Genomic DNA, 15,353 nt, shown 5'->3' with positions numbered 1-15,353 from the left:
AGTGTCAGTGCATCCAGGGCTTGTTCTGTGTGAAACTTTTTACAAGAACAGGTAGTGATAGGACAGGGGGAATGGCTTTAAAGTGGAAGAGACTAGATTTAGATCAGATGTAAGGAAAAATTTCTTTCCTGCGAGGGTGGTGAGACACTGGAACAGGTTGCCCAGAGAAGTTGTGGATGCCCCATCCCTGGAAGTGTTCAAGGTCAAGTTGGACAGTGTTCTGAGCACTCCAGTCTAGTGGGAGGTGTCTCTGCCTATGGCAGGGAGGTTGGAACTAGATGATCTTTAAGATCCCTCCCAACCCGAACCATTTTGTGATTCTATGAAATACAGAATTGTACCATTTGACTTATGAGCAGATTTCATGATGTTGCAGATCTGTGTGCACACACTACTGTATCTGCCATTCCAATTTTTTCTCCATTTTGAAGTGATTTAAATTTGACATTTTTAAATGGTGTTGGGGTTATTTTCCCTAGAATTATATTGATATTCTGCATTGTAAGTCAGGTGATCATGGGATTTTGATACAGCATGCTGTGAAAGCTCAGCATTTTTTGCATTTTTCCTTTAAGAAACATGCATGCATGTTGTCTTACATGGGGTTTACATAAAATAATGCCTACATCCATCTGTACTACCAATTTTCAGATCAAGTTATTTTTGGGGAAGAATTCTTATGAAAATGATTGCATTTGCAGTATAGAATCAGAAACATTGAATCATAGACTTGTTTGGGTTGGAAGGGACCTCTAAAGGTTGTTTAGTCCAACCCCTTTGCAGTGAGCAGACATGTTCAGCCTGTTTCAGTGTTTCAACAGCTTCATAAATAAAAAATGTTCCTTATATCTGTCCTATATCTTTCCCTATATCCTTCCTTATATCTAATCTGATTCTACCTTCTTTTTGGTTTAAAACCATTTCCCCCATCATATCAAAATATTTCACTCTGCTTGTCTCTTGACATTTGAGATGGGTCTTGTTTTTTTTTGTATACTGATTTTATTGGTCTTCTGAACACTGAACCTCTGCTCTACAGTAATTTTTTTTTTGGGTAAACCTGGGTTGTCTTTCAATTAGATACAAAAGTGAGGCAGGGTTGTGTGTATGGTTTCATGTGTATTACTTACACTGTGTAAGCTATTCAGATTGTGGATAGTTTCCCATTGTGCCACGAAACTTCTTGGGAAAATACATTTCTTTTTCATTAATTCCAGCTATAAATAAAGTAGTGGAGAAACAGATAGAGATGGGTGTAATGTTTCCTGTTGTGATCTTTGAGACAGAATGGATGAATGAGTCATTCATTTAAGTAGCAGTGCTGATAATGAAGGCTTCAAGGAAGATATTAAATTCTGTCATTGTGATCTGCCTGTGCTCGGGCTCTGGATCCTGAAAGCAACACTCCCAGACTGTCCAGGTCTGCTGCAACACAGCCTGCTCTGGCAGTTGCCTGCTGATGCTTTGCCTGTTAACCCCTTTTACCATCAAAGCTTCTGAAAGCCAGACTATTACTGTGCAGAGTCCTGATGTCTCTGGCTGTGATGCAGAAATGCACACAGCCTCGCTGCTGGGGAGAAGGCAGGGCTGCTGCTCTTGGGAAGGAAGTGAAGTGATTAACTTTTAAAAATAAATGCTTCATTTCTGTGTTTGTGTCTGCACTGCAGGAGTTTTGGTGTGTTTTGCATGCTACTGATGTCATAGTACATGTGGTTGCTGCTTGTTTTCAGCTAATGTCTCCACTGCTCTTTTTCCCTCTCACAACTGAGTATCAGTTTCTGCCCCTGTATCTACAATTTCCACCTCCCTGTAACTTATGCCTCCCACTATTTCTCACGGAAAAATAATGAGTTCTACTGATTATTTTTCTTATTTCTTCCCACTCCCTCAGCACCAAGCCTCACTATCCTTCCCACTCCAGGAAGGGGGAAGTGAAAATAGCAACAAAATTAGTAATCCTTCTGCACAGACTCTTACTTGCTACTGTCAGTGCTCTGCCATAACTCAGATTCCTGGGGAGAAGGGTTAAAATCCAAGCAGTTGCTGGAACCTTACATCTTGCTGTATAAGAATCTAATTACACAAAAGTTTTTCAGTTGCATGGAGCTACTGAGGGGGAGACTTAAATACAATTTCCTTATGACTATATGAGCAAAGAGGAGCCAAACCGCATTCTTTGAAGAAACAAATGCTCTTTAGATCATTACTGCTTGCTGTTATAAACAAACAGAGTAAAACAAATCAAAAATCTATAAGCTTTAGGCAACTGTTTTGTAGAATTAATTGCTTTTTAAGTAGAGCATTAAACTGTTGCTTTTATGTATCTGAGTTATTTAGAGTGCTTTTCTCTACCACAGCAGTGAAAGGAGACCCCACATTCATGCTGTATTTAAAGCAATTTTCAGAACTTTAAATTGGTAACACCATGTTCATTTTGTTTCTATAATACAAAGTTTATAGCAAGTATGGTATACTCCATCTAGGCCTGATTTCCAGCTGAAATCAGGTATGACAGAGATTGTCAAAAGAATGTGTTCTATCTGGTTAGCCATAATTTTGGGTGGTTTTTGTTTGGTTGGTTGGGTTTTTTGTGTTTGTTTGTTTGGGGTTTTTTGTACTTGTTGTTTTGGGGTGTTGTTTTTGTACTTGCTAAACAGAACTCTGACATTTCCTGGAAGAGGGCTGAAATGAATATTTGGTAGTTGCAAAAATCCATTCGAGCAGGCATGGCTTAAGCATTAATTCATGTTAAACTCAGAGATGGCATCCCTAGTGCAAGAACAATGTTTCTCACTACTAGCATTTGCCTCCTGCCTGCTCTTTCATATCGCTTCAGTCTCTCACAGGGAAAGCCATGAACAACAAATGCTCTTTTACACAAGCTACAAAAGTTCAGGGTTCATCTCCAGTGGTTATTGTGAACCACAGACTGGGCTTTACAGCTGAGTTTTTCTCCAGGGACAGCCACCTTCCCCTTCTTGGGGGAATGTGAGGATGTGGGTTTTTTTAATAACACCACTTTGCATGCTGACTGCTCTTAATACACTGGTTGCTAGTGCCCTGCTTCTCAGGGGCTGTAATCCTGCTTCTTTCTTGTAGACAAGCAGGTGGATTACTACTGATTGCCTGAATTTAGATCCAACGTGAAACTCAGAAGGTGCAACCATGCACCATGATCCTGAGGGTGGTTTGGTGCAAGTGTGTAAAAGGTAGGGTGGGCACAGCACCGATGGAAACATTGTTCTCAGACAAGAACTGGTAAAGCTGGTAAAGTTTTGAAATGTGGTGGTGCAGGAAATAGTGTTTCTTTCTGTTGCCTCAATGGTCTGTAAAATAATATATTACTTCATACTTCAGCAAGGTGGATGTCTTGATTGATCTGAGCAGTCTTGCTATGGAAGTGAAGTCCAATTATGTATTATGGAAAATATATTGGCTCTTTCTATAGATAAAGTAATTTTGACTTGGAAAGAAATTATTTTGCTTTTAGAGAATATGATAGCATTTTACTCTCTTCCCACCACTGTTTGACCTAGCAATTTTGTTTAATTCTCTTTTAATGACACTTTTCTTGAAATTGGAAAAATTTTCCTGAAAACACCTGGGTTTCCATTTGCTGGAATATCTTCTGCAGAATTACTCATCCTTATCCCTTTGGCACACCTTTGTAGTTTTAAGATCAATTTGCCTCATTTTGCAAAGTGTCAGTCACAGGCTCTCCTTCTTACTTTGCTCTTTATTTTGGCTGATCATTTCACTTTCTATCCTCTCACCATTACCCACTTATTCTTCTGTGAGCTCTGCTGCTTACCTGCCTCCCCTGCCTGTTCCTCAGGGATGAGAGCAGACCTCATCACTCTCTGCAATTACCCAAAAGGAGGTTGTAGCAAATTGGTCTCTTCTCCAAAGTAGCAAGCAGGAGAACAAGGGGAACTGGCCTCAAGTTGCAACGGGAGAAGTTTTATACAGGATATTAGAAAAAGTTTATTTGCTGAAAGGGTGTTCAGGCAGTGGAACAGGCTGCCCAGGGAAGTGGTTGAGTCACCATCCCAAGTATTTAAAAGACATAAAGCTGTTGCACTTAGAGATGTGTTTTAGTGGTGGCCCTGGCAGTGATGGGTTAATGGTTGGGCTTGGTGTTCTCAGTGATGTTTTCCAACCTAGATGACTCTGTGATTCATTTACTTGCATCTTTGCTCTTCTTTCCTTCCATTTTGAATCTTAATTTCTGAGTGTTTGGAGGAATCAAAACTTATCCTTCAAGCTTTATTCTTCTGTGTAAAGTGTTCTGCTTTTGTGTCCTGACTTCATGACCAAAGATTTTCCATTCATCTCATTTAAGTATGAGCTGTAAAAATCTTTTTTGCCAGATTTACAAGTTTTGGATATATCTGGCCTTTTCTCTCATATTATTTCATTACTCATCCAAATTAATACTTCATCCTTATCTCTGCCATTAGTCTGGGTTTACTTTCTTTGGTGGAACTTAGATTACATTTCTTACATGTACATATTCCAGACCGTATGTAAGAGGTTGTTTTAATGGTCTTCTCTTCTTATCATATCCTATATTCTGCTGCCTCTGAAACCATTCAGATAATTTTTCCTGCTCCTACCTTTAAGTGTAAAAGCACTAAAAAAATGAAGAAATAGCGACTAGAAACTTCTCCCACCTTTAAATAGACACCTCCATTGTGTTTCTACTTTGTTGACTTTAACTGCTTTACCAGTGAACTTTAGTTAGGGTCAAAAATGTACTGAAAGAAACTTTTATAGGGCTTATTTAAAAAATGTGGTTTACATGAAGGGTTGACCCTTGCTAACCCTAACCCCAACCCTTTCATTCCTCTGCCCTGGAATAACCTTGCTCTAAAGTTGTGAAGAACTGCTCCTAAATAGCTGCAGGAGGTAGGGAGTTGCATTTGCCTTTAGATCTCTGTAATAGTGACTGCTGTCTCAGGGAACACTATGTTCTCCATACATTCATTAGTGGGAAATAGGCAGATTTAGTTTACAGTTTGCTGGACGTGCTTAGAAAAAGTACTTTGGGGGAGAAAAGGTACACAAATTGCTACAGCAGGTAGCTTTGATGCGTTCTTTCTCTATGCAGAAAGATAAAAACCTTCAGGGTTCACTGGATAGGCTCACATTTCTCTGCTCAGTTGTTCTTTGGCTTGGCAGATACTTTTTTTGCTAGATTATTACTTTTAGTGAATATTGCTTTTTCCTTGAAAGGATTGCTACTTTTTTCCTAGCCAGCAATCTCATTTCTGATGAAGTTTTAAATATTTAATAGAGCAATTGGTCTGTAGAAAGAGCTACCTGCATTGTCTTTGTATTCTTGCATGATGACTGAGGAAATTGACGAAGCAGTACTTTGTGTAGTATCTATACTTATTTCCAAAACAGAAGAGGATAGATGTTTTCAATTTAGCATAGAATTCCCTACAGTACTTATCAGGCTTTACAGTCTTAACATTTTTAATCAGTAGTAAAAGATTGTCTTACTCTCTGATTTATATAATAGACCTTAGTTTTCCTAATATTTGCTTCATTTGACTTCAGAATGTTTCCAATGCTATAAAAAAAAATGACATTTTGTTAATCGTACTTTCATCTTTAATTTTTCCATGTATCAATGTTGATAACAGTATCACTTTTTAAACAGTGACTTTTGAAGGCAGAAATGATTAGTCATAAACCAAAAAAGATACAATATTTAATATCATGCATATGACTGAAATTTTCCTTAACATCTTGTTGACTAAAGTTTTCAAGGGACTAATGACTAGTCATGAGTTTTGAATTCTCCAGCTGCTAGAAGGCTCCTTATGTTTTCTGGAGAACACTGGGACTCTTCTTTCTCTTCCCTCTTGAGAGAAACTATGGGAGGAATTGAGAGTTATATAAAACTTCCCTGGCACTCCCAGAAGTTCTTCTTGTGTGGTGGTGTAACAGTCTCTGCATTAAGGAGAAAAATACTTTCTTGCTCCCTGCTTTCCACTCAGTTTCAAGCACCTCTCTTGCCCACTGATGGTGTTTCCTCCTCTCCTGTCCAGTGCCTGACACTGGCCAAGTGAGGCTCTTCCAGACATCACTGTTTTCAGTGGGCTGCCTCACTGGGAACAGACACAGAGCAGCTGGTGGCAGAGTGGATCAGGACTGAAAGCAGCTGGTGGAGAAGAACCAGGATGGCTGCACAACAAGACTCCTGCATTTTGCATCTACAGCTTAAACACACAGATTAGTCTGTTGGTTGTGTCTGACCAGCAAAATAAAGGTCAGTTGTAGCCAAGACAGAAATTTGGTAGGAGCACATCTTCTTTAGCAGTGATCCTTCTAGAAGTTTTGGGGCTAATTCATGCTGTAAACCTGTTTTTTTGCTCTCAGAATTAGCAAGGCTGAGTACAAGAGGCTGAGTACAAATACACCTGGCTCCTAATTACACCTCTCCAACTCAGTCTTACCAGTGTCCTTGCCTGCTCATGAGGCTCTATCATGACAGATGAGCAAAGAGGGAATTACTCTCAAGGACTTTAAACACCTGTAGAGTGATACATAATGTGCCTGGCTGATCCTTTGAGAACCCTTGGGTCACTGGTTTGTCATTGCTATGCACTCTTCTTGAAATCTGCAAACCCAGGGTTACTTGCAATGAAGAATTTATTACTAAAACTTCAGTCACAGAGTGGGGAAATGAAGGATTGTGTCGTTTTCTGAAGATAAACTCTGTGTTTAAAAAGCTGTTACTCCTTCGTTCAAACTCGTCCAAAAGCTGTTATTTCTTCATTCCATATTGGATACTTTTCTGCAGAGCCAGCCTTTTTGGGTGCTGGGAAAAAGTATTATTTCACAGATGCCATTAAATTTGGGGCAAAGATTTTAAGAGCCATGAGGCAGTGTCTCTACAACAGATTAGAGAGCCTTGTAACAAGAGGCTAGTGCACAATCTGGCCAGTTGGCAGCAAAAAAGGAAAAAATTGCTTAAGAGTAGGGGTAAGAGCATTTTAGCTTGGAACAACTCAGTAGATGATGCAGTTGCTAGGAAATGTCTTTCATTTCTGGAAAAAGTCTTGAGGTGAAAGCTAATCAATAAGGTAGATACAGTGTGATGTCATTTGTTGCCATGGTTTCTGAACTTAGCAGTCTGTTGTCTGCAAATAGTATTGATGGTTGCTATGCAGTCGAATATTTTCATATTGTTGTTTTACTGTTATTAAGCACTTTAATCTTAGCTAAAGCTTCAAAGAGCAGACCACTTAGGAGTTTAAATGTTTTAATAGATAGGCTTCTATTACAACCCTAAAATATCTTGAATGTTGCTATCTAATAAACAACAGACTTCAGCAGGAAGTGAACAAGTTTAAAATTTTGGTGATTAAATTTCCACAAAGCAGTTGACATTTTCTAGTAAATTAATCTGCAAATTAAATCACTCTGTGGAATTAGTGCTATGACTCTTTACATGGCAGATCATGTGAAAAAAGGGGTAAGCAGTCAATCCTCTGGATGATAAGGCAGTCAAATATATGAAGCTCTAAATGGCTGAAAAGCCATCATGGTCTTTTGAAAAATGGCCTTGTGTTTCATGTATCATCCACTGCAGGATTGTGAAATCTTTATTATGCTTGGGTTTTGCTAGAAAATATTTTGTAGCAGCTGAATAAGCTGAAAAGGAAATGAGACTTATTTTTCCTGATAGTTGTCAGTGTGAAGAGAAAGCATTCTCAGGTAGATCCTTTAAATCAAACATAACTTCCTTTTTAATGTTCTATGGAGAAGTTAGCTTTAGTAGAAGGCTTTGTATCATTTGCTTGATTTAGTGGCATCTCTTGAAGCATTTTTTCTTCATAGTTTGAGTTTTTGAAAGCATTTTGGGGGGAAAGAATGAAAAAGAGATGAGCAGAGGAAAGGAATTTAAAAATCAGATGATGGCTTGCTGAATTCTAGGGTTTGTACATCTGAAGAGTGCAATTTGCCATGCTGTCTATTTTTCTCTTTTTCCCCAATGTATTCCTTCTCCTCCCCTTCAATTTCCACCGCTCTCTGCCTTAACAACACATTTCTTTAGAAAGTGTTTTGCCACCTTCTTTCTTGTCTTCTTCACACATCTCTCCTCTGTGTGGTGACTTTGACTATCACCTTTCATTTGAACAGAGAAGTAATTGCCTTCCTAGTCCTACTTGTCCCCTTAATATAGGGAGTGAACTGTCAAGGATTCACTCCCAGTGGGAGAACCTGAGGAAGATGTCATGAGGAAAAGTGATGCCTTTGGCTAAAATCCTACTCCTACAAAGTGGGCAGGGGTGTCCTGGATGACTCCTTTCCTGGAGCTCCTCTAGAAATTCCCTGTTGGCTGTGCAGAAATACAAAAGGAGCTTTCAAGTGCATCCTCAAAGCAGGGCTACTTAGAGCAGGCAGATGGAGGAGACGTGTCAGCTTGATGATGATGACAGCAGATGTCAAGCTAACAATCTGAAAAGGGAGGTAGCAGCATTTCTTACCAAAATTTTTAAAGAGAGGTGGGGGAAATGAAAAATCAAAAGTAGAATAAAAAGAAAGGCAGCATGGAAAAGGAGATACAAATCAGTGTTGCTGACTGGCAGGAGCTCTGAAAGACTATCTGATGCTAAATCTGTAAAGTGCTGCTGTTGAGTGGAATTATCTAAAGAAGTATTTCACTATTAAGCTGTCGCAAAGAAAAAGCATTTACTTCAGGTGCCATATGCCAACTGTGCAATCAGACTTCCAGTCATACATCCTGTGTGTTCTAAAGCTGGGGGACAAGACTCAGCTGTTTGAAGTTACTCTTCCATGACACTTGGTTTTACAATACTGGATGTTCAGCTGCTTGCACTGTTGTGAAAGTTGCATTGTTTGGGATAGCATACTTTTATTTCTTGAGATCTTTTTATCTTAGGGTTATTTGGGCTTTTTGTGTTTTGAGGTTTTATACCCTTAAGAAAAAACGAAACTGTCAGACCTTCTTTGGTACTCTTTTACATCATAAAGCAATTCAATTAAAAAAAAAATTAAAATAAACATAGTTTTTCTGTCTAAGAAAATATGCCCATGATACCTAATATATAAGGGAAATCTTGTACTTTGTACTAGCGAACAGCTTGATAAAACACACCATAGTGGAAAGTCTCAGGCAGCTTTAACAAAAGACTTTCTTAATTTGTGAATTTCTGCTGTTTTCCTTAGGCCAAATATTTATATACATTTACATCCATTTATTTCAGACCTGTTGATAGTTCAGAACAGTAGCTGATGCAGTTATTGCAGCTGAGAGGTGACCAGTATGACTAAGAAAAATACAGATATTTAACTTAATTATATACATCAGCTAATGTTCATGTTATTTAAATAAAAAATCTCTGAACTTGCTGTTAAAAGTTTGCTTTAGTGTACAAAATTATTGAAAAAAAAAGAGCACAAAATTCTGAAGTTTGGATATTACTTTAGATTTATTAAAGCCATATTCATTTCATTTTCTGTTGGTATGATTCAGCTAAGCCTTTCTCTGGAGCTTTATATCTTTAGTTGAGGTCTTGGGTCAGTCATGTTGCAAATAATCTTTTTATGAGTAGACTCAAGGCATGTTTACTTCCTGTATACTGATTTAGAAAGAGAAAGCTAGTTATCAATCCAAACTCAAGCAAGTAGTTGTTCTTGTAATAACTGCCAAATGTTTTCTCTTGTGTATGAGGAGATAAATGCATAAATTTTTTTCATAGTACATTGCAGAAAAAAAAAGTTCTTGTTGCTTGAACATTTTGTGGAAAACCCAGTTGTGACACAATTTTCAAATTATCTCCACAAAAACAAGTCCTTCATCCAAAGTCCCCAGATTTTCATTGTTTGAGTGAGATCAGTCAGATATTCATGCATTCGAACAGATTCTAAAGATACTTTTGTACATACTTAAGATGTTTCCAAAGGTTCCCTTTTTCTGACACCTCATAAACTACCCAATGAACCAGATCCAAGAATAGCCAGCGTTTTAAAACCCAAGGATCCTTTCATGTATAAGGCAGAATTATTTTTTATCTAGTCAGTACTATATATATATATATATATATATATATATATATATATATAAAAGCCATTCAAGATGGGAATTAATTCCAGGCAATTTTTGGAATAGGACATACTAAACACAAAATGTGTGCCCCCTAAGAAGTCTGTAGCTGTTTCCTGCTTGAGTCTAAATTTCTGCCCATTGATCAAGCTCAGCTGGGGTGTGCTGCTCTGAGCACCTCCAACTGAGCAAGGCACCACCCTATTTTTGGCAAGTGTTGCATTTGGTTTTCCAATTTTGTGGTACTCTTTGTTCCTTTTTATTCCCTCCACCACTCAATCAGTGGATTATCTTTTCCCTTACTTGAATCTGCTACCTTCTATTACTTCCTTTCAGCCACATCTGCTTCCCCTCACCCTTTATGTCCACTGAAAATTTGTGATCTTCTGTACAAATCTTCCCATCCCCCTTCTCTGATTTGCCATTTCTGAACATTGTCTTAGATCATCTTGCTCACATCCAGCATGAAATGAGTTCTGTTGGCAGAAAGACGCAGCAGCTTTACTGAATGTGCTCAAGTTGCCTGAGATTATGTGATAAAAAAGAAATTGCAATGTTCAGATGCTTTCAGATGTTAAGCCTGGGACAGCCATGGGGCAGAAAAGTCCTTACTAAAGGCAGATTCCCTCTATTTATCAGTAGCCTGAAACATCATTTTTTTGAGACGCCAGATGAACCTGACTTGCTTTTACCACACTCTCATTGCAATTTGGCACTGTCTTCCTTTCACAAAAAACCAAAAACATAAACAGAAGAAAGGCTTTGTTTATTTGTTTTCATTTAGAAGATAAAAATTCATCATCCTGCACAGAAAAATCCTTTATGCTATAGAGTTACAGGCAGGGAAAGACAATGAAGTATATCTTATTATATTCAGTATTAATTTTTACATTGAAAGCTGTTGCTAGCTCTTCCTTTTCTGGCCAAAACAGAGGAAAAATGCTTTATTAAAAAAATTATATGCTTCTAGCACAGAGTTTTAAAATTACCTGTTACAAAGGAGACTTTCAGTCAATCCATATAGGCAACTGGAAATCTGTTTGAATGCAAGCAGCTAATTGTCACAGCAATTTGCATGGGGACAGGTTTAATGTAAATCTAGAAACTGTTTAGTTATGTTTTATAAATGTTGGCCATGAGGAATGAAAAAATTCTATAGTAAATGGGGAATAAAATCAAAAGCTAAAAGCTTATGGCATTTTTTTTAAATTCTAGAGTCAGTTATCTAATGAACTGGTGTTTTGATGAGATGTGGCACTTTAATTCCCTTTAAAAACAAAAAAAACCCCCAACCTAAGCTGATCTTTTGTCACTCTTCAAGCACTAACAATTATTAGTGATAAGTTAATACTCCTATTGACATCAATGGGAGGAAGAAGTGTGAGGAAATATTAAGACTGCAGGCAAATAAATGTCTTGTATAATTATTCTATTCTTAGCATCTTGCATTGCAGTAAGTAGCTTAAGCTTTTCAATGCTAATAGCTCATATAACTTCCATTATAAAGCTGCCTTCATCTGAAGCCCTCTGATAATGACATTTACCCTCCCTGCTTAGCTAGGAAGAGTAGAAGCCACTTGCTGTAAAATGTCTGAGGTCAACTGGTTCCTTTTTACTCATAAAGGGTAGCTCTTGCACAGATGGTTGAGAAGGTGCAGAATGTTATAGTCATCCCATGTTTAATTGTTTCTGTATGCCTTGGAATTTAAAGGAAATTTAGGATGCATGGCAGTAGTTTTCCCTGTATAATCAGGTTGCTATGGTAAACCTATTATTTTATACAAAGAAGGAGTATGTTTAGTAAAGTGCTGATTCCTTTTCAGTATAATGTGAGCTTCAAATTACTTTCAAATGATTGAATTTGTTTGGTAAGTATTTTACCACAATAGCTAAGAGAAGAAGATCACAGAATAAGGTGTGGCTTCTGATATTTCAGCAGCAGATGCATACTATGTAGTTAGCTGTTCAGAAGCAATAGGGCTTTAATTCTTTGTTAAATTATCTCCTTAGAGTGAGCCCAATTTACATAATCTAACCAAAATCTCACTACTTTTGGAGGCAGAATATTTTTGTAGCCAGTACAAAGTGGCATTTATTTAGTGACACCATTAAATTAATTTCTCATGCGGATCTTGTAACATCTGTAAAAGTAAAGGAACTAATAATTTGAGTATCAATTTCAGAAGCAGTGTAATAAGCTACTATAATTGTATTTTTAACTATTTAAATATAAAGAAATAGCTCAAAGAAATCCTTTTCTAGAGCACTTGCTGAGTGAAGTTTCTTTCTATTTTCAAGACACTTTCAATTCCATATTTAGGTGTAATCTAGGTGAGAGCCAGGCAAAAAAAAAAAAAAAAAAGAGAAAAAAAAAAAAAAAGAAGCACAGATTGAGAAAGTAGGGCCTAAATTCCCTTTGATCTTGTATCTCCTACATGACAAAAATGTGTTTGATCTGCCCAGGGATGGGCTTCCCTCCATTTTTCTGCTGGTGAAACTGTTGCATGTTAGCTAAAACAAATAAATATTACTTGCAGCAGGGACTGAGAGGAGCCTGTTCCCACTGCAGCTCAAGGGACCAGCCACTGGACTGTGACTTATTAAATTAAGCATTACAGGAGATAATGCTTAGTTACAGAACATGAAGGATCCTCATTATGGGACTTCCCTTTGCTCATTCCTCTTGAGGATTTTCCATCTCTAAAGACTCCTCTAGTCAAAGCAGTTTGCTTAAAATGATTTTACCATCTTCAGGCTTCCTTATTATAGCAATGGCTGTCCAGGATATGACTGCTGAGGATTCTTCTTGTGCTTATGTCACAATCTCCACAGCAGATGGGTCCTGTTCATCAGGTGCCTCTCAGCCTTGGGACAGGCTGATGTGGCACTTCTGCAAAAGTGATCAGGTTGCCTAAGGTGAATGCATAAAAAGAGACAAATTAGACTGAATAAAATTCTCTGTATATTTAAGCACTAGGGATTTTTTTTCCAACTTCTAAAATGGCTGTCCTTGACAAATAATTATAGCTTAGAGAATGCAGGCCAATAGCATCCTTTTTTCTGGAGACAATCATATCTTAAATTTTGACATGATTTCTGAGCACAACCCTATTTCATGATGCAGTAGATGCACTTCCAATAAAAAGTTTCTTTCTGAAACAAGTATCCTCATATAATTGACAATGAAACACAGTTTTTAAATTATGCATATAATAAAGATATTAAGAAGTATTTGCTCTAATTCTCTTTTGTATGTCTTTGCTAAAATTCTTGCCCTTTACGTCCTTCTATATTGAATCCTGGTGCATAAAATGTCAGCACAGAAATGCAATGTATGTTGAAGCTTGGGTAGATGAAGAGTATAGAAGTTATAAAATGAACTTAGAAATTTTTTTCCATAAGTAAAAAGATCTCTCCCTATTCCAACTTAATTAGACTGTTTTCTTTAAAAAAGAAAAAAAAACAAACAAAGAAATGCCAAACAAAAAACCAAAAAAAAGCAAAACAAACAAAAAGAGCCCAAAAAAACCCCAAAAAACCCAAAGCCCCACAAACAAATGTAACAAATTAAGGTTAGAAGTTGGGAAAAGAAGTAATCATTTGTCAGTACCTTACCCTAAAAGTTTTTATTGTCATGACACCTACAGTTAGAAAACCTTTACTGAGGTTTTCATTAACGGTCCTTTCCCGTTCAATAAAATATTTCAGCAAATGCTGGAAAAAATCAGTGCAGCGTGTTGTGAACTGTCTGGTTGCATAATGAAAGGCTGCACTTGGAGGATGTTTTTTTTCCTTTCCAGCAATTCTATAAATTTGGGGATTGCGTTCAGTAGAGCAGTGACCAGGCCCAAGCTGAGTTTCACTGATGCTGTGACTAAATGAAATCAATAAGGGCAGCTTTTCTGCATCCTAGTCCATGTCTCTGGTGGCCATTTCTTACACACAATATCCCTTCCCCAGCCCATCAAATGTGTAAGTTTGGTCCATGATTTTTGCCATTTTTAGAACATTCTTTCCCCAGCATTGCCTAAAATAATTTAAAAACATGCAGAAGCAAACCCTTAGAAGTTAGGGCCCATTGTCTGAACTGAGTTTTTCTGATATGTGCAGTTTAGGACGGTCCTGGATATTAATTTTTTTCCACATCTGGCCATTTAGTACTCACTGCTCTTAGGGTTTTGGAGTGAAATCTGGGAGAACTTGGATAAATCTGTTGTCCCTTTAAGCTCTGGGGAGCTCTACTGTAAATAGATTGATGGAAGAGGAGACTATGACAGAGGTTGTGCTTATTTCCTCAGATCTAGACAAGAAAAATTACAGGGATTTGGCTTTCAAAAAGCTTGACAGAGTATTTGAAGAATTATTTTTCTACATGAATAGAGAGTATCTTAAATAGCTCTGTGCATAGACTATTTAATTCTGATCACATTTGTCTTGGTGTTTCTGAGATACGTGCTAAATATTTTAGATCAGCTATAGAGGTTAATTATGCAGATGAGCATGGGCCAGCTCAGTTATGCTAAGTTCAGATATGAAAAACATGCAATGCTGGTGATTGCTTATTGTTGCCATTTCCACTAAGATTATAACAGTGATATGCTTTCCATCTGGTTGCCATGGAGGAGGAATAGTTATGTTTTGCTATGATTTTGTTTGTTTGTTTGTTTGTTTGTTTGTTTGTTTTTAATTGTGTTTATGAGCTATACTTTAATCAATGCAGTGTGACTTGTAGTTTGTCTTTGGGGTCAGAATGCAGCATAAACTTGGGGTTTATTCAATCTATTTTACTTTAGTGAAATCATGACTCTAACAATTATTTATTCTTACAGGGAGATGTGAATGTGGCCAATGCACTTGTTTCCCTCCAGGAGACCACAGAGTTCATGGCAAAAACTGTGAATGTGATGATCGACAGTGTGAAAATGCAGATGGCGATGTCTGTGGGGGTATGTGTTCACTTAATATCACATCACATAGCAGAATTTAGCAGCATAACAGAACTAAATCCTGACTGTGTATAGCTTTCTGTTCCCCTTGATTTTATAGTGTATTGTCAGTATAGACTATTTACATCATTGATTGATAATAAGATGGCAGATTTTTTTTAGGAACAAGCACTAGAAGTATTGAACATGTTAGAGGGTATTTATTTTAAGACTTTAGGTATGCTAACACATAAATGGAAGTGCTGTATTCCATCAGTTCCATCAGACACTTAAACTAAAACCTAAAACATTAGGTAACCTTACATTGTATTTAGTTTTGATGC

General features: G+C 37.4%; 1 protein-coding gene across 1 annotated transcript in view; it reads left to right on the top strand.

Annotated features, from left to right (window-relative positions):
* Window positions 1–15,353, top strand: part of ITGBL1 (integrin subunit beta like 1) — a gene marked incomplete at both ends in the record, with an annotated part of 122,242 nt that overhangs the window by 90,655 nt on the left and 16,234 nt on the right. The window contains one exon of the mRNA XM_084227118.1: window positions 14,914–15,030. Coding sequence (XP_084083244.1) covers window positions 14,914–15,030 — 117 coding nt within the window. The remainder of the gene's footprint in view (window positions 1–14,913; window positions 15,031–15,353) is intronic.

Source organism: Fringilla coelebs (genome assembly GCF_963513975.1).
Source record: "Fringilla coelebs genome assembly, chromosome: 2".
NCBI lineage: Eukaryota > Metazoa > Chordata > Aves > Passeriformes > Fringillidae > Fringilla > Fringilla coelebs.
This window is presented reverse-complemented; position numbering and strand designations above follow the sequence as displayed.